A 25,736-nucleotide genomic window follows, 5' to 3' on the forward strand; every position below is an offset into this window, starting at 1 on the left:
TCTTAATTTACTTTACCAAAGTCAAATTGAATTATTTAAGGCAACATAAAGTGATATGCTCTTCTGGTAGCCGCAATTGTTTTTTTTAAACAGTTGGTTTGTAGCAGCTATGAACTATAGTATGAAGATGATCCAATGATACAGCAATAAAGATAGAGTGATATTTGATTAGTAGTGTACAGCACCACAGATTCAGCACCATTATAACAGTGGACTTTATTGTGGTAGAAAAATACAAGAAAATATCAGTAGTCTCCGAATGGACTTAAACTTCAGAAGTCTGAATTCCACCACTTCAAAGTTTAAGCAGTGAATCAACTTAAGGAAATTCTTTTTAACTAAATTTTTTGGTATGTGTTTGAAAATTGTTCAAATAAAGCCTCAAACAAGGTCAAATGAAGTAGAAGCAAAACTCATGATTTTATTGAAGAATGTTTTAGGGTCAGGCTGATATACAAAACAGAACGTTCACTCTTGTACAGTCTACCTGAATAAAGGACGTTGAGGGAGCAGAGGTGCCATCTTGTGGGGGAAGGGTTACATCTAAACACGACATTAAAAAACACATTTGCTAACATTAGTGCATTCACATCTGACTCATTCAGCATTTTACCCCCTGTAGGATCTTAAGGAAATTGGTAACCACATCAAGAACAACATCTGGAGGGGAATGCTGAGGTTGAACACAGTCTACTCTTTATTCGTTTGTATTTTCACATGCTGAGCAGCTCTTCAGGCATCTTCTTACATGCCTTGCTTTGTAGTGGCATCCAGATTGGAACAGTTTGTGAAAGGCATCTGAGATCCAGTAGACTGAACACACATTTAGCTCTCTGCATGCCCTTGTTTGTCCAAACACATGATAAATCTTCCATCATAGAACGCCTTGGTGCAGCTGTGGTCACAAAAAAAAGATTCAAACGAAAATCCTGAACCTAAGCTAAATAATTGGCTAATTATTATTTATCTTTTGATTTTACAAATAGATAAAACATTGTTTTAAAAATACCTGGTTCACAAAAGGCTTGAAAGGCAATGTAAAATTTTAACAGGCTGTTCAGCATCTTAGATGTGCTCTCAAAAAATTCAATGAAGTTCGCCAATAAAAATTAGTTATGAAATAATCCAATATACAAGACATTCTCCTGAAACCAACTTCTCAACACAACTCGTAAGAAATAGTTTCTGCATGTGAGTGCATACAGGAATACTTTTTGATTCTTGATGGAGTACAACCAGCCAAACTGCAAAACCAAAACGTATACCAGCGCTGACCTATGGGCCTTTGAAATGTAGACCAACAGTGGGTGCTAAGTGTTATGACTTCACCTGAAAACAAGGTGATATAGGGAGACAATTCAGGTGTCGAGTCCTGAACCCTCAGTGGCACCAATATAAACTTTTTCTCTCCACTGACTTTCTACTGTATGTATCGCTTTCAAGCACGTACTCCATGTCCCAAAACTCACAAGAGTAAAATCGAGTATTGATTATTAGTCAGGTTGCATGCTCTTGTTAAAGATTTTATTTCTACAAGCAGTTCAGCTAAATATTTATCTGTGTTTCTACAATGTTAGTTATTTTAAAAAAAAATGCATTATCGGCAGCACATTAGTTTCCAGTGCAATGAGCAAATGGCTACTTTTTTTAAAGCTTTTTTTTTCAAAAGGTCAAGCATTCAATTGAGAAGGGTGGTTGTAAGATGGTTCTTTAAGAAAAGCTTATTTAAGATGGTCAACCATATACTATTTGTAACAAATGACAAAATAATTCATCCTGAGCTATACCATTGTTAAGTAAACTCTTTCAATAATGAGGAGCAGACAATTCAAATTAATGGCTGCTCTCCCAGTACAGCTTCAAAAATTTTGTATTGTGTACAATCTAAATGAGTCCTTATTATGATAAAGAGATGGAATGTAATTCTATTAGATGGTTATTTAATCTACAAAATATGGCAGATTAAATTATGAAGTTTTTATACTCCTGGGCCCGAAATTTGCAGCAATATCATCCAATCCCTCATATTACCTCTCAAGCACAATGTCTGTTCCAAAGTAGGGAGTAAATGTGTATGAACTATTAAACATTTGTTATTTTGAAACAGGGGTTGTGACTTCAGGAACAAAAACAAAGTTGCTGGAAAAGCAACTTTGTAACTGAGAAATCTGCTTGACTTCCTTTAGTTTAATGTGATTTATTTATTTGAATTATAGTTACAGTTTCAGGTGTATGGTATATCAAAGTATGGTTGAATTGCTGACACTGAAAAATCAACAGTATAGAGAAATCTATACCATTTCTAATGATAATTTCAATGGTGGAAATGGTTTATGGTTTGTCTTTCGTGAGCAAGATAGCAACATGTTGACAGCAGCTTTATTTTAATATTTAATGCTAAAATAATCACAGTTTGCAAACATTTTCTCCCCTCTTATGGAAAACACTCAGATTATATTGCAACGGTGGTTTCTGCATGGGTTGACTTTACATCAGAACAGCATGTACATGAGTTTGCTAAGTTTTAAGTCAATAATGACAACTGTTTACTGCAGCTGCAAGACAGGAGTGCTTCGGCCATGAAGGCAGTATTTGTCCTGTGATTAAAATCAGAAATTACTGGAAATACTCAGTCTCTCTGACACGTGTCATAGAGTTGTAAAATACGGAAACAAACCCTTTGGTCCAACTTGTCCATGCTGACCAGATATCCTAAAATAATCCAGTCCCAGTTGCCATCATTTAACTCACATTCCTCTAAACCCTTCCTATTCAGGTACCCATCAAGATGCTTCTTAAATGTTGTAATTGTACCAGCCTCCACCACTTCCATTGCCAGTTCATTCCATACACGCACCACCCTCTGCGTGAAAAGATGCCTTTTAGGTTCCGTTTAAATCTTTCCTCTCTCACCTTAAACCTGCGTCCCCTAGCTTTGGATCGCCCACCCTGGGAAGAAAACCTTGGCTATTTGCACTATCCATTCCCTTCATGATTTTCTATAAGGTCACCCCTCAGCCTCCAATGCTCCAGGGAAAATAGCCCCAGCCTATTCAGCCTCTCCCTGTAGCCCAATCCCTCCAAAGCCTGGCAACATCTTTGTGAATCTTTTCTGCACCTTTTCAAGTTTAACATCTTTCCTAGAGCAGGGAAACCAGAACTGAACGCAGGATTCCAAAAGAGGCCAAAACAATGTCCTGTATAGCTGCAACATGCCATCCCAACTCCTACGCTCAAGGTACTGACCAATAATGGCAAGCATACCAAACACCTTCCTCACTAAAAAATTGCTGGAAAAGCTCAGCAGGTCTGGCAGCATCTGTGAAGGAAAAAGCAGAGTTAATGTTTTGGGTCTGGTGACCCTTCCTCAGAACTGATGGTGGCTGGGAAAACGTCAGTTTATAAGCAGAAAGTAGGGAGGAGGTTGGGGTAGAGAGTAAATGATCGGATAGAGCCCGAAGAGAGAGAGAAAGACAGTTGGACAGACAAAGGAGTTGCTAACGATCAGGCTGGGAGGGTGAGCAGTTGTTAATGGGGACTGTTAGTGACTAAGAACAGGTGGTGTGTAATGGCAGGCCTATGGTAACAAGGCCTGGTGCATGGGGTGGGGGGCTGCGACATGGGAGAGTTTAGGCCCTAAAATTATTAGACTCAATATTGAGCCCAGAGGGCTGTAGGGTCCCCAAGTGGAAAATGAGGTGTTGTTCCTCCAGCTTGCGTTGGCCTTCACTGGAACACTGCAGCAAGCCACAGACAGAGATGTTGGCCAGGGAGCAAGGTGTTACATTGAAGTGGCAGGCAACAGGTAGTTCAGGGTCTTTTTTGCGAGCACAACGTACATGTTCTGCGAACCGGTCGCCAAGTCTACGCTTTGTTTCCCCAATGTAGAGGAGGCCACATTGTGAGCAGTGAATGCAGCAGGCTAGATTCTGGGAAGTGCAGGTGAAGTGTTGCTTCACCTGGAAGGAATGTTTAGGCCCTTGGATACTGGGGAGGGAGGAGGTAAATGGGCAGGTGTTGCACTTCACTGGTTACAGAGGAAGGTGCTATAGGGCTGTGGGGGTCGTTGGGCATGAAGGAGGTCTGGACCAGGGTGTCCCAGAGGGAACGGATCCTGCGGAAGGCGGACAAGGGAGGGGAGGGGAATATGTCTGGTGGTGACATCTTGCTGGAGTTGGCGGAAATGGCATCTGATGACCTTCTGGATGTGGATGCTGGTGGGATGGCAGGTGAGGATAAGGGGAACCCTATTGCTGTTGCAGGAGGAAAGAGAAGGGATAAGGGCGGAAGTACGGGAGATGGGTTGGAGCTGGTTGAGGGCTCTGTTGACAACGGAGCTGGGGAATCCTCAGTTGAGGAAGGAGGTTTTGGAGGCGCTCTTGTTGAAGTTGGCCTCATCTGAACATATGCGAGTGAGTTGGAGGAACTGAGAGAATGGGATCGAGTCTTTACAGGAAGTCGGGTTGTGAGGATGTACAGTCCAGGTAGATGTGGGAGTCAGTGGGTTTGTAATGGATATTAGTGGCCAGTCAATCCCCAGAAATGGAAACAGAAATGTCGAGGAAGAGAAGGGAGGAGTCAGAAATAGACTAGGTGAAAGTGAGGGCAGGGTGGAAATCGGAGGCAAAATTGATAAAGTTTTTCAATTCCAGACGAGAGAGGGAAGCAGCACCGATGATATCATGGATGTATCAGAGAAAGAGTTGTGGGTGGGGGCCAGAATAGGACTGGAACAAGGCATGTTCCATGTCTCCCACAAAGAGACAGGCATGCGGTACCCATGGCAACCCCTCTTACCTGAAGAAATGAGAGGAGTTGAAAGAGAAGTTGTCGAGGGTAAGGACAAGCCCGGCCAAGTGGAGGAGGGCGGTGGTGTGTGGGATGGTTCAGCGCTTTGCTCCAGAAAGAAGTGGAGACCCCTAAGACCATCCTAGTGGGGAATGGATGTGTAGACAGATTGCACATCCATGGTAAAGAGGAGGTCGCTGGAGCCAGTAAACTGGAAGCTTTGAAACCGGCGTAAGGCATCAGATGAATCATGGATGTATGTGGGTAGGGATTGAACCAGAGGGGAGAAGACTGAGTCAAGGTAGGAAGAAATGAGTTCTGAGGGGCAGGAGCAGGCTGAAACAATGGGTCTACCTGATCAATCCTGTTTGTGGATTTTTGGCAGGAGGTAGAAACAAGCTCTGCTGGGCTGGGGGGCTATTAGCTTGGAAGTGGATGGGGAGAGAGCACCTGATGAAATGAGATCCATAACCATAGTGGATACAATGGCCTGATGTGCCATGGTGGGGTACTGGTCCAGGGGAAGGTAGGAGGAGGTATCTGAGAGCTGGCGCTCAGCCTCTGCAAGGTAGAGGTCAGTAAGACAGACTACAACAGCACAACCCTTATCAGCAGGCTTAATAACAAAGTCAGGGTTAGATCTGAGTGCACGAAGTGCGGTCAGTTCACAGGGAGATATGTTGGATTTGGTAAGAGAGGCAGTGAAATTGAGGCAACTAATGTCACGTTGACAGTTCTCAATGAAAAGATCGAGAGCAGGTAAAAGGCCGGTGGGAGGGGCCCAGGTGGAGGGAGAGTGCTGGAGTTGGGCAAAGGGATCTGTGAGACAGTGAGAGGATTCTTGTCCAAAGAAATGGGCAGGGAGGCGAAGATGGCGGAAGAAGAGTTCGGTGTCATGTCATGTCCCTATTTTCTGCATATAAACTGATGCTTTCCCAGCCACCATCGGTTCTGTGGAAGGGTTACCAGACACGAACCGTTAACTCTGTTTTCTCCTCCACAGATGCTGCCAGACCTGCTGAGCTTTTCCAGCAACTTTGTTTTTGTTCCTTATTTACAGCATCTGCAGTTCTTTCGGTTCTTACCTAGCTCACTACCCTAACTGCGACTCCACCTTCAAGAAACTATGAACTCGAACCCCAAGGTCTTTTTGTTTGGCAACACTTCCCAGGACCGTACCATTAAGTGTATATGTCCTGTCCTGATATGCTTTACCAAAATGCAACATTTCACATTTATCTAAATTAAACTCTATCTGCTACTCCTCAGCCCGTCGACCCAACTTATTAAGGTCTCATTGTTCTCTGAGATAACTTTCCTCACTGTCCACTACATCACCTATTTTGGTGTCATCTGCAAACTTACTAACCATGCCCCCTACATTCACATCGAAATCATTTATATAAATGACCAAAAAAAGTGGACCCAGCACCAGTCCTTGCAGCACACAGCTGGCCACTGGCCTCCAGTCTGGGAAAAAAACAGACAATGTCCATCACTCTGCCTTCATTGAACTTCTTCATCACTTCTTCAAAAAACTCTATCAAGTTTGTGTGTGGGAAATCACGCCTCACTAAGCAATGTTGACTATGCCTAATCAATGTAATACTTGTAAATCCTGCCTCTCAAAATCCCCACCAACAATGTATCCATCACTGATGTCAGGCTCACTAGTCTGTAGTTCCCTGGCTTTCCCTTACCACCTTTCTTAAATAGGGCACCACATTAGTCATCCTCCTGTCTTCTGGCACCTCATCTGTGGCTTTCATTGGTACAAATAGCTCAGCAAGAGGCTCAGTAATCACTTCCATAGCTTCCCACAAAGTTCTAGGATACATCTGATCAAGCCCCAGGGATTTATCTATCTTTGTGTGTCTTAAGACATCCAGCACCACCACTTCCGTTATAGGGACACTTTTCAAGGTATCACTATTTCTTCAAGATTTCTACTCGTTCTCTATGGGAGAATAATCTACAAATACTGCCTGATCTGCTGAGTATTTCTATTTTCTCCATTTTTTATTTAAGATTTCCAACATCTGCAGTATTATTGACCCTTGTATGAAATTGACCTATATTCATTTTCAAAAAATCTATCATCTCACGTCATCAAAAGAATCAAGCTAATTCAATCTGGTAGGATTTACTACAATTTTCAGCAAAATGCCAACAAAAAACAGAAACATGAGAAAAAGGAAACTTTTTTGGAGATTTAATTTGCACGAACAATGTTGGATGAAATCAGTTTGAAAGCTTAACTTATAATAAATCCTAATACTGATTTCTCATTTGCTAATGTACCTTAGTAGCGATTATTGGTTTCGGGACTCCCATCAGATCACATAGGTGATTCCGTTGAGCTCGGACTGTGGGAAGATCAGCATCCCTGTCATCAAAAGACAATTTCCACAAGTTAACTGTTTATAACAAATTTACAGCTGTCTAATGATCAGTATGATCAGTACTTTTGTTAAGTGCAGCAAAATTTTAAAAGTTGAAACAATTGACAATAAAACATTCTTTATTAGCATGGTTCAGCTTTGAACCTTGTTAACCTTGGATAAAATTCAGGTACGCTCCTACTGAAGCATCGTGTGCTGAAAATTAATTTTTTTGCATTCGCTAACAACATACGAATTACGGTACATTTTTCTTCATGACACAAGAACTGCAGCTGAGAGATCCATTCAGCATACTTTTGAGGATTTTCTTTCTCTTTCCCTTTCCCTTAATGGTGGTCGTAATCAATCAATGGCAACAATACCACATATAAACAGATAATTTACCATGAAGCCTTAGAATAATAAAGTTATTGTACATTATCCATAGACATTTTAATTCTGGAATTTCACTGCATTCCTCCACAACCCCCAATGAAGGATACACATGAAGTTGACATAAGCACACCATGGTTAAATATCTTTAAAACTGGACTATTTCACTTTTTTAAGGTTAAAGCATTTTCAGCTGCAATTAAAATTGCCAAGGAGCAATGTGATGATAGCCCATGATGCTCAAAACCATATTATTAATTCAACATGCTGACTGGAAAGCTGATGTTACAATAGCTGAGAATTAGTTACATTGCAGCAAAGGTTGAGAAATTTAAAACTAGATGGCACACTTACAATTGCATCTTCAAAGCAATATAATTTTAAAGTCATTGAAGTAACAAGCGCAAAGCTGAGTGATAAATTTTATAGTAGGTAGAAGACTTACTCAGAAGATTACTTATAGGACATTAATTAGAATTAAGGAAGCAAAATAAGAAACAGATTGAAGAAAGTGTCTAAACTCTACCAATGCCAGCTGGCTGAGGTTAACCAAATCAATCCTTTCAACTAGTCTGCTCCGTACAAAGCATTCCAACTATTTAAATCCCTGAGTTGATCCAATTTCCTGCAGTCTCTCAGCCATTAAGTACTTTAATAGTCAAATATGTTATCAGATATTAGATAACTAATCTCATTGGACTATGTGAAACTTGAATTTAATGCCATACAGATGAGAACAGACTGGATGCTAGAACGTTTCTAACTCTACCAACATCATAAATCTATATATGAAGTGAAATGGAAATCCCTACAACATACAATAAACTTTCATCTGGGATGGCATTAATATTTTCCTTTATGTGTTCACTGGCATTTCACAGCTGCATGGTGCTCCACAAATAAAGAGAAACAGATGTTGTTTCATGTTATAACTATTTTATCAGTAACATCTGTATCACTACAAACTATTAATGCATCAATTCATTCCCAAAAAATGCTTTTTGTCTCTCCACAATACCTATTTCCCCTTCATGTAACATTCCCAGATTTCACATCTAAATCACTGCTGTGAGATCAGATGGATCTTGCACCAATTTGATGAAACAAAATTGGTTTTGGAAAATAAAAGCATACAGTAAAGCTTCAGCGCGAGATTCTGAGTAATGTTGACAAGCAAAAACATTAAATACCTATTTAGTTCTGTCTATTCTGAGGATAATGTGTTATTAAACCTGTCATTATCGTAAAAAATGGCAAGTTTGGTATCAAAGAAATGCAGTGTGTCTTACTGATAGATTTGTAGATATTCAGGAATCTAGAAAACAACTACCATCCAAAGGATGAGAAATTGAATCTCTTTGATTTTCATTAATATTTAACTGCTGTTAACTGATCATTTAAGCTTTTCAAAGCAATAAATTTACTTATCTATGATATAATTTTGAACTGTGTCAATGCATTTTACAGTAGTGCATTCCATATTAACAAGGAAAAACAATATATAAACAAATCTTATCCTTGGAAAATATTAATTGGTTAGTTTAACAGCCTTGACATCCTCCAAGATGAAGCTGAATTTAGACAATGGCAAAAACATTTGAATAATCATTGATTTTAAAAATGCCTTTTTGAATTTGTCAATATTGGGGTACTCATCAGTTGAGGCAGGTACTATTCAGAAACATAAAGTAAATAGAAGCTTTATACATGGGTATCTTCTTAGTTAATCACAGGTGAATAACATAACGTAACTCAACAATTGAGGAAGTTTAACTCTATTTTTGAGATTCTTTCATAAAACTGTCAGATTTCCTAATTTCTTGAGTTCTGCAGCTGTATAAATGCAAATTACAATTACTACAGAATAGAAAATTTATGCTTGACAATGAAGTTAGGACAAGTAACCTTTTACTGATAAGAAACGGCTTTATCGTTACAGATACAGTTACAATTAATGAGTTTAATGAGATGTTCACACAATAGGACTCTTTCTAATTTAAGGCAAAGTGAATGGGGCCATGTGATTTGTTCGACATTCCTCCTCACAGTACAGCTGGTGTATTGACTGTAGGAGATCACAGCAATGCTTTGATTGTTTTCTGGGAAGATGGTGCAAGATATTTACACTTAAGAGACAATGGCAACAACCGAAGCATTAATATGCGAGATCTTCTTGCAGATCCTCTCCACTTTAAGCTGGCAGTTGGTGGTGTCGATGATAGCCATGATGTGGAGGTCTCGGTGTTGGACTGGGGTGGACAAGGTCAGAAATCACACAGCACCAGGTTATAGTCCAACAGGTTTATTTGAAAACACAAGCTTTTGGAGCCTCAATCCTTCTTCAGGTGAGAAGGACTGAGGCTCCGAAAGCTCATGTTTTCAAATAGGACTATAACCTGGTGTCATGCAATTTTTGTCCACTCCAGTCCAACACTGGCACCTCCACATAATGGTAGAGATTGCCAATCCTGCAGTCCCAAGAAGGTGGTAAGAATGTTGGGCTCTAAACAAGTGTGCTTTAAACCGTCTATTTACTTCCAAGATGAAAGAGTGTTCTATTAGTAGTAGATTAATTAGCTGTTCTAATTAGATACAAGGGGCAAATGATTGATATTGTAATGGGGATGATGGGGAGGCAACTGTCAAATTCAGGTTACAAGCTTCCTATAGTATCAGTGAATATCACATAAGGTTACGTATGGATCTGAGAGAGAGGGAGCACCTAGGGGAGAAAGTAAGTCTCCACGGTTTAGTACATCGGAATGCAGGTGAAGACTTACAAATTCACGGGCAATTAAAATGATGCTAGAAGAGTCGCCCACTGTTAACTGTAGATGCAGTCCCTCAGAAAACAAAATCTCTCTGTGAAAGGTATAGTGACATTGACATTGTAAATGACCAGCACCAGTAAATGATTAAAAATGTGAAACCTTCATTTATTATCTGGAAGATCAAATTTCTTTTAAATGTTATTAATCTCTCTGAAAACCTTAACAATACTTGTGAACTGTAGGTCATTTATACTTGTACAAAACTATGGCAAGATGTTTCACAGGTTGTCTGCATTGTTAATAATGATGTTGGATAACAGCTTAAGAAAATAACTTGCTTAAAAAAACTATTAATTGTATAGTACTGTAGACCACCAGACATCTCAAAACACTTTATAGTCAATGAAGCATTGTTTGAAATGTAGTTATTCCTGTTTTTTAGAAAATGTGGCAGCTAGTTTTGTACTTAACCAACTCCCAGAAACAGAAATGTGATACACTAATGACAAATTAATCTATTTTGTGATGTTGATTGAGGGAATAAATGTTGGTTTGGGCACTCAAATTCAACGGTGTTTACTGAAGCACATTCAGTATAGTGCAAAGCTTATTTTCACATCAAATGTCACTTACCAGTTGTTGTCACTAAGACTCGCCATCACTTCATCCAATACTTCTGCGTCAATTACGTCATCATATGTTAAAAGCATTTCATACAGCTGGCTAGCAGTCGTCTTCCTTATCTGTGAAAAGATTAATTAGAAAATAACTGCCATTAAACACAAAACCACCATTGAGCAAGTCTGCCACTCCTGGGACTTTTCAAATGAAATAAGATCACACACACTATCCTTATGCTGGATTATAATAATTTGCTAATATTCTTGGTTTTCACTTGAAAATTCATTAACAGTGAACTTGAGACTTAATGAAACAAGAAGTGGAATTTTATCAGAGCCAGGTTGGGAGGTAGAAAGATGCCTGGAGGGAAACGAAGTGTCATTCCAATACCTATTAATGGGAAAAGTAGAGGGTCAGCTGGGGAGGCAGTGTCCTAGTGGTATTATCATTAGACGATTAATCCAGAGACCCAGATAATGTTCTGGGTACTGGTGTTCAAACCCTGTCACAGCAGTTGGTGAAATTTGGATTCAATAAAAATGTGGAATTAAGAGTCTAATAATGACCATGAAACCATTGTCGATCATCAGAAAAATTCATCTGGTTCATTAATTTTCTTCACATCTATTGTTCAAAAATTTAAACATCAGTTAGGTCACCTCTAAGCCCTCTCTTTTCTAAATAGAAACGCCTCCTACCTGATCAATCTTTCATAATAACAGTCACTTCTCAGTCCTTGTACAATGTTCATGAATCTTTTATTCACCTTTTTCTGTGCTTTTTTGTAGTTTAGAAAAGTGACTTAACTAGGGTCCTACATAAAATTAACATTGCTTTTGAATTCTATGATCCCAATGTTCTGTTAGCATTATAATTGCTTCGATGGCCTGCAATACTGCTTTATAAAATTTGTGTTTATCTGTCCTTAGATCACTTTTCTCTTCTACCCCATTCAGTTTCTTAATTTCTAAGGGCATATGTGAAGCATAATCATCAGTGAATGGGCTGAATGGTCTATTTCTGTGCCATTTATTACATGTAAAACTATCATATTCTATAATTCTAATAATTCTCACCGAAGTGCTTGCCTGCAGGTTTTCTACTGCATTATGATGTATTCTTCCTTAGTGTTAGTGATACTTCACCTGGTTTGGTAAAACTTGCATTTTTTATATTGTATTACTTGTACTTAAGTTAAAATTATTCACATAAATTATGAATAACAGCGGTCCTAATGCAAATCTTGTGGGAGCATTGCCTCCTAACATCCTCAAATCTGAATAACAACTATTTACATGTATCTACTTCTTCCATTGTTAAACAATTTGTTATTTATTCAGCTATCTGTCCCCTTTCTGTATCCTCATACTTGCCTGAGGCTTACCATGTGATAGATTTCAAAAGGCCTTTGACAATGTAAGTGCTGACACAATTAGCTGTTTCAGGAACTAATCATAGACTAGACTGGAAAAAATGGCAATGCTGAATATCAACAAGACAGTGGTAGAGGGAAAAGGGGAGAAAAGCATGACCAGTTCTTAAACAGAAACTTCACACTGTGTTTGCAGTTGGGTCTGACTGATGTACATCACTTGCGTAAGCCTGTTTCTCAGAACAGGTTCATAGCAGGAGCCTCTCAACTAATTTGTCATTGTTTACATGTGAAAGGAGTGATGTGGTAGTTATCAGATCTCTGGGCCAGAAGGTCTGTTTCAAGCCCCACCTGCCATGGATATGTGTCATAATATAATCAAACAAGTTTATTAACAACATATACTTTTTTACTTAGATATGGATAAATACTTTAAATTTCCACGTCTTAGCTAATGATCCTTTTAATATCAGGCTACAGGTGAAGCTTGAAGTTAAAAAAACGTTGAAGTTAAAAGCACGCACGGCTAAAACGCTACACTCCCCAGCAAGTATGCAACATATATCACATACGTGCTCTTTAATTTTTATTTTTAAAATATTTTAACACTTCTTTTACTTTTTCAACCAGAGGCCAGTCTGATTTAATTTTACAATTTAACAACCTAAAATTTAAAATGGATATTCAGAAGACAAAACTTTCACTCCAGTTTTAACGGGTTTAAAATATAGTTCTTAAGAACATTTGTAAAATTGAAAGTACAAATATCTAAAAATTGCACAGGGGGTGCACCCACTGAAAATTCCACTACGTCAATGTCATATGTTAAAATATTCTGCAGCCAAGTGCTCTCTGCTGAATTTTCAACTATATGAGCAGCCAAAATGGATAAAATGAACAGTAGAACTATGAAAAGCAAAATTTTTGGCATTAAATGGCAATCGCCCAGTTCTAAAGTTATTTGCTGACTCAAGGATTTCCTTCACTGCAGAATTCTACTCCAGAAAAATTAGACTCCTCCCAAAGGCCACAGGACAATAAACGATTCTTCGGATAGTCATGGTAAAGTAAACAAAATGTTCCCTTTCTTCTATAAAACTGCTAAATCTCTATCTGAGTTCTGATGTATTTACGATGCCCATGCTTGTTCTGAGGATATGATTATCCTTAAGCATTTGATGCCATAGCAAACCCTCATGGTATTTTGAAGCAAAGTAAAACTGATGCAGGGGTCAGGTTCTGTTACTTCCACAAGTCTACAAACTCAGAAGTATCAGAAAAATCTATGGCTACCTTTATGCATTTTAATTTGTTATGCTTTCACAACCACCTGAGATAGTTTAGGCGTTGCTTGATTTTTTGTTACAGAAGCAGTAGCTTTGTTCAGATTGCATAATATATGAACACTGGATAAGTATATCATATTAACATAAACAAATACATGCTCCGGCAATTTTAATTTAACTTATTGATGCGTAGAAACTAAAAATTATCTTCACATTGTTGTCATTACACAATTTGCATCAGAATAAAAGACCTACGATGTCAACATAATTGCCAAAAAAGACTTTAGAATAGCCTGTAGTTTCTTACATGGTTCATCAAATGGAAAAAGTGTAACACAACAAGCTTCTATTGTAAAACTATTGGCTCTTAAGTGCATAAATTAATTAATGAATCCTTACTATTGGGAAGGGGTAGCACAACAACAGTAAGAGCTGGAAGAGAACATTTTTTCTGATTTCACCTTGGAACTGAATAAGACCACAGAACCTGCAAGATAAGTCAAACCAGAGAATATCTCATTTAACAACAATATAAATTGCAACTGGACTTTATTTATTTAACAGTATGAGTTTTTGTTAATTTAAAAGTGCTCTAAGGACTAGTTTGTGAGAAATAACAGACTGTAAGAATATCTTTCACATTCTGTCAACGTATCATTTATTTCCTGAACAGTATTCTGGAAATGATACAATCAAGAACTAGGAACTTAGGTCATCTGGAGTAGTTTTAAAGCTCCTTCACAGAATGGCAACATTATACTTATCAAACTGGGTTGAAATCCTAGAATTTAGGCAACTCTGCAAATTGGTAATCATCTTACAGTTCGTGCCCAAATTTTTACATAGAATATTTAAAAGTCAAATGCATTTAAAGAAAACCAGGATTCAGAAATGTGATTGGAAAAATCACTTTTTAAAAAGTTTTAATTAAACAGTGCAGTTGACCTGTGAAAAACTACTTTACAAGTTAGATCAATGACAAATATTGCATGGGATAGCTTTCCAATGGCTTTTCTGAATATGATTAATGCTATTATTGTTTGCTATCTTTCAAAGCCTTTGAATTTTCCTGGCTTCCCAAACTGCATAACATTTTTGTTGCACCATCCCTCCCTGGTATTTTAACCCCACGATTTGATTAAAAAATTGTACAAAATTTGACAGTAGATTGCGGATGGGATCAGAATAGATTAAGCCTTTTGGCTACACCACAAAAACCAACACATGCAAATCTAAAGAAACATAAAAGCTTTAAGTTTACGCAAAAACGCCAAAAAAATTTCAAGCAAGCTTTTCAATAAATGAAATCTTACATACCGATTCAGTGCATGCACTGAAAAGTTTCCAAAGGAGACGTACAATGATCTTATCTATTTCTCCTTATTACTTCCATCTCCCCTTAGCACATAAATATCTCAAAATATTTATGCATCACTCAATTTGGTACAATCATGAGCTTATTGTTAGTTTCAGTGAATCAGCTGACAAATGTTCCAAAGATCATTTAACACTGTTGCTTTTGGATATTAATTTTAAGAATCTCAGTTCAATCATGCTAATTGACATCAGCATTTAGATCAGGAAAGCAGTATGAGCTTTATTTTGGAATACTGATCAATTTTTGCCTGCATGAGATATAAAATGGTTAAATACTTAATTAACATACTGACAGAGGTGCAGAAATATAGCTTTCAAGAAAAGTAGCCTGCTGGTTTTACTTTCCCACGGGAAATTTGCATGTTGAGAAACAAGGTCTATACTGAACTTGTATGAACATGCTCTGGAGTTTCTCTTCAGCCTTCTGTCACTAATATTGTTAATTATGTATTTACAACCTGCAACATGAGTAATGTTGAAACTGTAATGCTACACTCCTGCTGTCTGTTGGAGACAAAGTAATCTCAGTCCTGTAAGTAACATCGTACTTCTTTGATCTTCACCTCTGATTTTTATTACTAATGTTATGTATGTCCAATGGAATATATGCCAGAGTTCCTTATTAATTTGTAACATATATACTTGAACAATGTATAAAACAAAGGATATTTTTATCTTGTTTATTGATTGGGATATAACATTTAGTCATCATGCTGACATGGGTTGCATGGTACCTACCTTATGTGTAGGACATTTAGCTGATTGTAGTAATTTTGACAATTTGCTCTTTTATTATGATGGTATAAATGAGTGCAATGACATTATTAGCATGTTGATTTAAAATGGAATCCATCAGAGATTCATGCTCATGTTAGTGCACAAGTTCCTGAACTTTGAGATTGGACAATAAATCACAAATTTGACTTATATTCTTACTCCAAAAAAAGTTTGCAAACTTAAGTCAGGCAAATAGGGAATATTGTCTAAAGGTGCTGGTGAGCCGACGAGTTAGCTACTCATGCTCTCTGCTTGGCCAGCCAAAAAATAGCACTGTTTACATCTTTCAAGAAGTTTATGAGATTTGGCACTCCACCTTCTTGCCCGAAAAGGACTAAGTGTATGATACACTAGCTTCTGGGTGATGTAGGATAAACATATTGATGCAGTATTACTGCAGGCTTGACTATTACAGTGTCAGTGCATACCATCAAAGTACAATTGGTCTTTAAACAAATAGCCTTTCACATGCCAAGATATTTGCATTTCAAGGTATAACTTCCACTCCACTGAAACAATCAAAAAGTAAAATAAATAAAATAGTTAGTAGTTCGATGAAGTAACCAAAATGCAACTCTATTTTCCAAACTGAAAATGCAACAACAAACAAAGCCAATCTGAATGACAGGGGAAACGATCTCAATCTTGCAAAACTTATTGAGGAACAGCAATTTTTTCTGCTTCTACAAGTTAGACTGCTTTGAAAAAAAGTTATAAATTATAAGAATGACCAAATCCCTAAAAAGGTGAAGATTTCTCGATACGCAATTTAGGCTATTGCATACCTGAATTACAATTGCAACCAACAGATTGTCCAATCCTCCTTCCTAAAACTGGCATCAGTTTTAATTCTCCTTGAATATCTAATTGTTCAATCAGAAAAGTCAGGTAATGACAGAAGCCAAATAGCAAACATCACAGGGACTGAATGTGGCAGAAAGTAAAATGGAGCTCTGCGTGTATTATAAACCTGGAAAATATTTGCTCGGCGATCATACCAATGTCAAATTGATAGTAGCTACAATGAAGAACTTTCAGGCCAATCACAAAAGGCAAGAGAATGTTAATAATCTAGTTAATACTGACAGTTTTAACAAAACCTACAGTCTCTTCTTTCTAAACAGCTCTTGATCTATTTATGGACACTGTAAGATTAAATTATCTCACAAGTGATCAGGGCAAGGAATATTAATTATATATAAATCAGCCCCACCCCACTTGCTAACTGGATTTTATCAAACTTTCCAGGACTCCTGATTATGCTGGTTCTTATCTCATCCACAGATCAAGTAAAGAATTGGAGAAAAGTACAAAAGTATCCTTTTGGTAGTTCCTGCCTCCATTTAGCAAAAAGCTTTGCTAGCACTATAAATACTAGCTGAGATATTAGGTCAAAATGTGAAGCAGCATAGATCCTCATCAATTTGCAGGCAAATGCAAAATGTTATCATCAATGTATGATTTAATTTTGCAGTATTACATTAATTTTCTATGCCACAGCTCTCACCTCCCTTTTCCTGCAATAGGCAGTAGGTTCCTATAACTTAAAAACAAGCCAAAAATGATCTGTGTTTTGTGTAGCATGTGCACATTATGACAGCTTACTCAGTTGCACTTCCAAAGCAACAGGCTAAATAATTAAATCTGAAAGTCAGATGCAATTGCAAAAAGCTTGAATGATTCAGATTATAGTAATCCCAATCAGAGTCAGCGAGAAAACAAAATACAGGAGATGCCTGGATCTACTCACACGGAAATGCTAGCTCGAAGCTTCTGGACATCTTTGGACTTCCGGATTTCTTCCTTGCAGAGGGTAAGCAACTCTTTGGCGTAGAAATGACTGAGAAACACACAGAAATAAAACATCAAACTTGTGCAGAAATTTGTATGTGCTATTTTCAGTCTATTCTGGAGGACATTTTCACAGATTTCCTATTGTACTGACATTTATAAATCAAGGCTGACAAAAGGAAAAGCTACTGTAACCAATCCTTGTCCTTGTGTTAATGTAATATTTTCCACTAACCACCATGAGATTAGTACTTCGATAATCAAATTCTCATTTTTTCACTGCTACGTGTGAAGCTGATTGCATTTACATTTGCATGGATGCAAAATAACTATTTTAAACATTGAAACGTTAAGTGCTTCTCCATTTACTTTGGAAGAAAAAAAATGGAAATGCATAAAACGAACAAGTGACAGAAAAATGTTCATAAACTCTTACCAAAGTAAATTTTAAACTGAAGATTTAAGTATATGAATAAACTGCTTGCAATTTGACGAGGATGGGCATACACTTCTGAGCATCAGATTAGGTTGGTTAGGAGTGGGAGTGGGAGGGGCTGGATACAGAAGATGAAGAGAAATAATTTCAAAATTGTGTTGCTCCAAGGGATCCAAATTTAATTTAGGTCCAAATATAAATTGCTGTACACCAATCACATTAATAACAAAATGACGCTTCTAAAGCATATTTAAACAAAGCATGCAGATTCTAAAAGGATTTATGAAGCTAAGGAGGAGCTACAGCATGTGAAAGAAAGTGTGATGTAACATCAGACCATATAAGCTAGTGGACTGAAGAGGAATTCTAGTTTCAAGCCAGAAGTTGATCAATTTTGCACTATGATCATATCTTATAAATTGCTGCTCTTTTTTCCACTACAAGTTGAGGTCTACCAGCTGAACTGCATATGTAAAAAGTATCACTGACTACTGATAGTCAATACACTATCAAGGTGTTTCCTTGATAGTCCAGTCAAGTAAATCATATAATATGGTTCCAAACTATGTACAACAAGAATTCCTTTGGTTTAATCTCTGCTCTGTGATAAATTAATTTAATGGTGGCCTTGTTATAATTGACTTCTGCAAATCGGAAGAAAAAATTGCTATGTGGCCTTCTGAAAGTTACTTAGCTCTCAAGATAATAATTGAATCTAACACATTGTACTGTAAAACAGCCATGAATGTCTATGAGCAGAATCTTCCCAACAACTGCATTATGTGCCAGCAGCTTACTCAGCAAAAATGCAGTATGTGTTTCAACCAAATGGCCATGCCTCAAAGTCTTAGGTGGTGTAATCCTCAGTCAAGTCATAGTGGGTAGCCTTCAGTTAGGGAGTCCCAACTCTGGAGGTGTTCAAGATCAGTTCAGGGGCTCGGACACAGTTGCTCTACTGCTTAGGGCAATCAGGATCATGTCACTCGTGATGGAGTCGAATACAGCAATAGTCAGTCCTGACAGTTCAGTCAATCAGTTTGGGGATATGTAGTAATTTAGTTGGGGACCTGCAAAGCTATCAGTCAGGCACAGTCAATTAGGACTGTCCACCCAATTTGACAAAAGGTATGGGCCACGGTCTGTCCTGGGTGTCCGTCTGGGGATTGTAGGCAACATACAGAAGAGGCAACAATTTTGAAAGGCAGTGTAAAATGCATGCAGTGTACAACTGGGTGGAATACAAATCCTGGTCACAAGCAATCTTGACCATGTCATTGATCACTACAGATAGATAATAATCTTCTTTATGAAGCAGAAGTAATCAGGGGTAATTTTAAAAGTGTTACCTGGGGGGACTATTCATAAAGACAATGCAAGATTTCATAAGTGCTCAGAGGCATCGAGTTGATCTCCTCTCACTTTGATCTGCAAGTATTCACCAACATGTTCTTTTATGAACTGCTGCCTTTCTTGGGTAACGTGGAGGGTGCGGAAGACAAGATATGAAAAGTAATATGAGAAGAAACACTTATAATCTCCTATTGTTCTGGCATCACACTGATAATGCTGCATTCATTGGAATGAGGTCTCTACGTCAAATGTTCATGTAGGAGCATTCCACGGCCCTCCTTTTTGGAATCCTCCATGTCCCACTGTACGAAGGTATATGCTAAACCATCAGATGTGTATGAAGTGAATGCTGACTGCTCACGTTATTAAGGACCTGCTCTGTTTTTGATATTGTCCACACAGGTTCACTGGCAACAGCCACAGGAGGGGTCACTATCACTGATGCTGAGGATCCTGAAAGGCACATAAAAATGGAAGAGGAACAAATACACAGCAAACCCGAGAACAGCAGTAACCTCCAGCTGAACAGCCTCCAGATGAAGATGTTACACTTTCCTCTAGAAGAGCAAAATATAGGCCGGCAGCAGATTGAGAATGTCCTGGAAGAGTGTCACAGAACCACGGCAACTGCTGTAGTGGGAACTGTGACTTGAAAGAGTGCATGGTGATCCCATTGCAGTGGCCATCAAGGTGACATCTTTCTAAACTTTAATGCAACAAACCTTGAACCACTAAGGCTGTTACCAATACAGTTTGACAGAGATCACGTCACTTCATCTTGTTTCCTCATGACTAGGTTAGTGTTGCAGTCCTGGCACTAGGCTTTTCCAATTTAGCTTCCCCCAGATGCAAGACACTATAGTTTACTCACATCACATAGAGAATACTGTGCCATAACACAGCCAACTTTATCAACAGGTTGTTTTTCATTTCATCAATGCTACATCTTAGAAATCGGTGCCAGGTACCCTTGGAGACATGATGGGTTAAATGTAACGGCTTCAAGAGTTTCAGTTCTTAAGAGTCTGAAGAGTCATATCGTACTTGAAGTGTTAGTTCTGTTTCTCTCTCCACAGGTGCTGCCAGACATGCTGAGTTTCACCAGCACTTTGTTTTTATTCAATAGCTGCATGCAGTCATTACCCACTGACTGTAAGCTTGTTGTTGGTCAAAAGACAAAGCAGTCCCTTTCACTTCCAAGAAGCAAATGCAGGTTTTTTTTTGCTTTTACATCATTTTTACATCACTTAGCTGATTAAAAATGAACAGTCTCAACTATGTGAAAACTATCCAACATATGATTGAACAATGAGATGATGCTAGGTTATACTGGGCTTTACAGAAAGAGTACCAGCACTCCCTGAGAGAGAGTTTGAAGATGGGATGATGCTAAGATGTGTAATATGTGTAGTTTTGTTTTTAAAGAGCAATACATTTACAAATGTGCACATGAACTTGCAATGAAGTGTTAGCAGTGCTACCCATGTGCCCTCTGAAGCATTTTTTTTTAATACCTAACCCAATTCTTGCGATGTGAAACGCAACTCCTGGTTGATAACACTTGACGGGTACATGGCTGGGCTCTAAATATGACACCAGTGCCAGGAATCCTGGGGAGTCCCAGCAGTGGCGAGTACTTTTGTCATTGTGAGTGGAAGATAGTGTGAGTGGGGCACTATACAGGTGTGGTGCATAACTAATGAGTTGAGCTGTGGCGAATAGCATTACAAAATGAATGCATTTGTGTTCATGGAGAGAAATCACCAAGAAACCTAGCAAAATGAACATTTAACTGATTTGAGGCAAAATTCAGCCCTTTGTCTCTCATCAGATTTAAAATATCAAATACCATTAAGTAACTGTCCAGTGATTTTTACTGTAACCAGAAATGGGGCAGCAAATGAGGAGATGACTTAAAGTTGGCTATGTAGAATACTCATGCTGAGACAAAATGACACAGGTTTGTTACAAGAAACAGATGATAGAGGGCTGCCTTGTGACCATGCATCATTCTGATGGAGCGTCAGCAGCAAAAGTTGGGAAATTTACAATAATTTTTTTTCAAATTATAATGCAATGTACAAAGGCAGTAGGGTGTACTGTTACAGTTTGAAGCTTGGGGAAAACAGCATCAATGTATTTATTAAACATACTTTGTCTCTTTCAATCAACACAATTTACTGGAATTTCTTTCTTTTTTCTTTCTGCTTTTGTATAAGATGCAGCAATGCACTTGCGTCTGATTCTATGCATTCCAGAAACCTCAACAAAGCAGCCAAGCTTAGCCACTTACAACCATATCGCGTACAACTTTCACATCCTCAAGAGCAATTGTCCACAATCTACGCCTCTTCCACAATGTTGTAATAACACTTATCATATGATTTTCTTTCTTCAATCTATTTTAGCTTTCTTCCTTCACTACTTTTTCCTGTGCCACTTTTCTAAGGAGGACTGTGAGAAATGATGTCTCACTGGCTGGCTGCCAGCACCACAGGATGGATCAATCATGTTATAAAGTGTGAAAGGTGTATCTTAACCAATACACTACTATGCGACTTTTAATAAAAATGATATATGTGAATCTGCAGTGCTGCTTTTATAAATATTATTACACAAAACTTCACAGGCATTTCATTTTTCAAGTTATTTGTTTAAATATGGTGGGAAGTAAATGTGTATTGCATACGTTGCTGTAACAGAACACAATTCTATTACTGTGCTTGGAACAAGTTCGTTCAAAAAATTCATCTTTTTGTACCATTGAGCAAGGCATCATTTTTTCTGTGTACCAGCTACTTCAAATATGCTTTAGGAGAAAAGTGCTGTGTCAATAACATTAAAAAAATACATCAAGTTCCAGACTCTTTGCTGGCAGTTAGGAAATATGATTGATAGGCAAAATGTTTGAAAAATAAGTCTACATTAAGGGAAAAAAAAAGCTTTTCCAGCGTTTCCTTTCTGTGAATCAGGGACATGTGTGACCTGAACTCAGGCCATCTGCTGTAAAGATAAGCAACATATCAATTATATTTCTTATGGCATGGCTGAGGGTGGTCTCTGAAATAAAAGGAGATCTCTGCTACCCTTGAATTAATTAATTTTTAGCTGAAGGAGGTGCATTGAGCAGTTCAAAGTTCAACAATTTACAGTCTTTTGAAACCGAATGGCAGCAATGTGTGGAATCTTTCAAATCATTGCATTAATTGATTGGAAGTGACCTACTCAGACTGCTTCTTACAGACCCCCATACGTGGAAAATTCTGACTTATAAATTTTACTGTACAATTCACAGCATTTCTACGTATTTAAAGATATTATCACCTTGATCACTGTAAACATTAACGTTGTACTACATCAAACATTCAAAGATAAACAATCTAAGAATGTTCTTCACATTTTATCAGACTCTATAGACAATTTTGTACTGCAATGCTAAACTGTATTCAACAGAACAGGACTTTTATATTGATTAACATTTACTTTTGAACAGTACTGTTTGTAAATGTTGGACGGGTGCAGTCAGGATTCCAATAATTGTTAAAATGCAATCAAAAGTAGGAAAGCAACCCAGCTTATTCCCATCAGGGAATGCAACAGCTCCCATGTTCTTATTTTTGAAAAATAAATACATAGTAAGCCAGACAACAAGAGTATCCTTTTATATTCAACATCCCTATTGTTCAGTACGCATAACAGTTAAATTACCGAAAATACAATGAACACTGCACCTTTATTCAGTATTCATTAGAGAACTGTAGCATGTATAGAAGTAGTAGAAGAACGCTCTCAATTACCAAAAGAAAATCATTTTCATTTAAACCTACTTCACTTTGGGTGTAGGCTTTCATTCCACACACTCTTGCAATTTGGAATTTATCGAGAGCTACTAAGAGCAGTTTTCAGCAAAGGGCACTGAATTCCAAGATATGAATGTTATAGATCTGGTTCAGCTTACTTCAGAACACTTAAGTCATATGGAATTGCATGGTGTCATATTTGTTGGATTCATCTCTCAATATTACACTGTAATAAGATACTAACAATAAACTGTAGTGGCAACCCAACTTCACACCTGTCAGTCAACAATCCAAGCAAGAACAAGAACAAGAAGTTTGTTCAGCAGCTTGTCTAATAGCAAAATCAAAGGAAACACTGGGCCAGATTTTCCAAAGAGAGGCAATCTCAGGCAAATTGTCATTTTGCCTGTTCTTTTTAACATAGGGAGAGAACAAAAGGACAGAGTTTCATATTTCTGACAGGAGATGCTGATCAAAGCATCTTGCAGAAAAGAAGAGTCGTACTTCCATTCTGACAGTTTGCTTGCAGTGCAGAGTCGTTGGGGGAAGGCAAACAGCACTCCTTTTCGCAGCAGTCAGATGCCTTAATTTAAAATGTAAGAATCCGAATCACAAACAACCGTCACGTCAGAAAGTGGTTTCAGTACGATTAAGTACATAAAGGTAATTGTGAAGTTAGGATGCCTGGTGAATAGGGTATCAGCTAAGTAGGGTGCCAGTTAGGTAGGATGCCAAGTGAATAGGGAGTAGTGTCAGGGGTAGGTTGCCAGGTTGGTATGGTGTCAAGGTACAAGGTGGCATTTAGCAAGTAATGCTGAGTTTAGGATAGTTTGGGTTGGGTGGTAGAAATTAGGTCCAGCAGCTTTAGCTCCACCAACAGGTTGTAGGGTCTGTGCAAACAGATCAGATCCAGAGCAGGGGATGGAGGAGTATATGGTTTTGGAGCAGTGGAGGCAGCTTGGGTCTGGAGCAAGGGAAGGGGTGTTGGCTCTAGAGGGGAGTGGGAGATTGGGTGTGGAACTGGTGAAAGGGTTGTCAAGTCTGGAATGGGTGAGGGGTGTGTGCCTGGTCCAGTGTGCATGTTTGTGGAAAGTAGTATCAGGTCTTGCATGGAGAGGTAGGGGGTCGAGTTCAGACTGCATGGTGAGGTGGTCAGGTCTAGAGCAGAGGATGTGGTAGGGGTGGTTGGATCTAGACTGGGTAAAGGGATGGGGATCAGGTTCAGAATGTTTGATGACATTACAGGTCTAATGCAGGGAAAAGGGTGGGTGTTGGTGCTGCAGTGGGTGAAGTGATGTGAGATCTAGAATTAGGGAAGGAGTGTCGGCTCTAATGTGTCTCGGGGGAGAGGAGTGGTAGCCTCAGGTTGGTGCCTGGGATGTGAAAACCATCTGGGGGGGGTTCAAAAATTAAATGAATAAAGCAGAATAGTCATATCTTGGAATGTAAACAGATCTCTAAAATATAAGTAGATATTTCATCTCTTACTAATAAATACCTTTCGTCTCCTGTGAAAATATCAAAGCATCCATTAGCCAGCATTTGGTCAAGCATCTTCAGCATAGGGATGGACACCCTAAAAAATAGTAACAATATTGAGGAGGAAAACAGGAAATAAATCATTGTCAAAAAAGCTGTCAAAGTAAAAAACATCTGAGAGTTCATATTTTAATCTTCCAAAATAAATGTCACATGCTCATGAGAGGCATTTTAAAAAAAGCTTTTCCAAAAGGGTTCCTATATTTAGGATCTTAAATTAAAAAAAAGCAATACTGGGAGAGAGATTTAGTCTTTTATGGATCATAGATAATGACTTACATGCAGAGTGGAAGTGGGGCAACCAAGTAAAAATTCGCTCTAAAAACAGTGAAGCTGCCAGAGTTTAACTTGTGAGTTAATGTTTGAAAAAAGGCAACAGTTTTTTTTAAACACAGAAGAAAATTTGACTCATTGATGGTTCTTCCTGAGTGCGATCAGAAAGGAATTGAAACCAGGCAAAATGTGTACAAGATAAAATTATAACAGTTACACGCCATTGATAAACTTAAACAAAATGCTAATACACACTTGAGATTAAGCTTTTTCTTTATTTTCATTACATATGCTCATTAAACATGTAGAAAATCCAAATCCTATGTGGTGAGTATACAGCCTTCATCACTGCTAGCAAAGACAATCGAAGACTGACTGGAGCTGATTACCTACTAAAACTGTACTTAACAAATAGCAAACAAAAACAGATTGGCCACAACCGCCCAAAGAGGATCCCCCTCGTTCTCACACACCACCCCACCAACCTCTGGATACAACGCATCATCCTCCTACACTTCCGCCATCTACAATCCGACCCCACCACCCAAGACATTTTTCCATCCCCACCCCTGTCTGCTTTCCGGAGAGACCACTCTCTCCGTGACTCCCTTGTTCGCTCCACACTGCCCTCCAACCGCACCACACCCAGCACCTTCCCCTGCAACCGCAGGAAATGCTACACTTGCCCCCACACCTCCTCCCTAACCCCCATCGCAGGCTCCAAGATGACATTCCATATTAAGCAGAGGTTCACCTGCACATCTGCCAATGTGGTATACTG

General features: G+C 38.4%; 1 protein-coding gene across 1 annotated transcript in view; it reads right to left on the bottom strand.

Moving 5' to 3' along the window:
* Positions 1–396: 396 nt before the first annotated feature.
* tbcd (tubulin folding cofactor D) overlaps positions 397–25,736 on the bottom strand; it is a 125,040-nt gene continuing 99,700 nt past the window's right edge. Inside the window, exons 22-27 of the mRNA XM_059653557.1 lie at positions 24,642–24,719; positions 17,517–17,606; positions 14,012–14,099; positions 10,967–11,076; positions 7,090–7,174; positions 397–895 (exon numbers count right to left, since the gene is read on the bottom strand). Coding sequence (XP_059509540.1) covers positions 875–895; positions 7,090–7,174; positions 10,967–11,076; positions 14,012–14,099; positions 17,517–17,606; positions 24,642–24,719 — 472 coding nt within the window. The 3' untranslated portion in view covers positions 397–874. The remainder of the gene's footprint in view (positions 896–7,089; positions 7,175–10,966; positions 11,077–14,011; positions 14,100–17,516; positions 17,607–24,641; positions 24,720–25,736) is intronic.

The sequence above is a fragment of the Stegostoma tigrinum genome, chromosome 22 (assembly GCF_030684315.1).
Source record: "Stegostoma tigrinum isolate sSteTig4 chromosome 22, sSteTig4.hap1, whole genome shotgun sequence".
NCBI classification, from domain to species: Eukaryota; Metazoa; Chordata; class Chondrichthyes; order Orectolobiformes; family Stegostomatidae; genus Stegostoma; species Stegostoma tigrinum.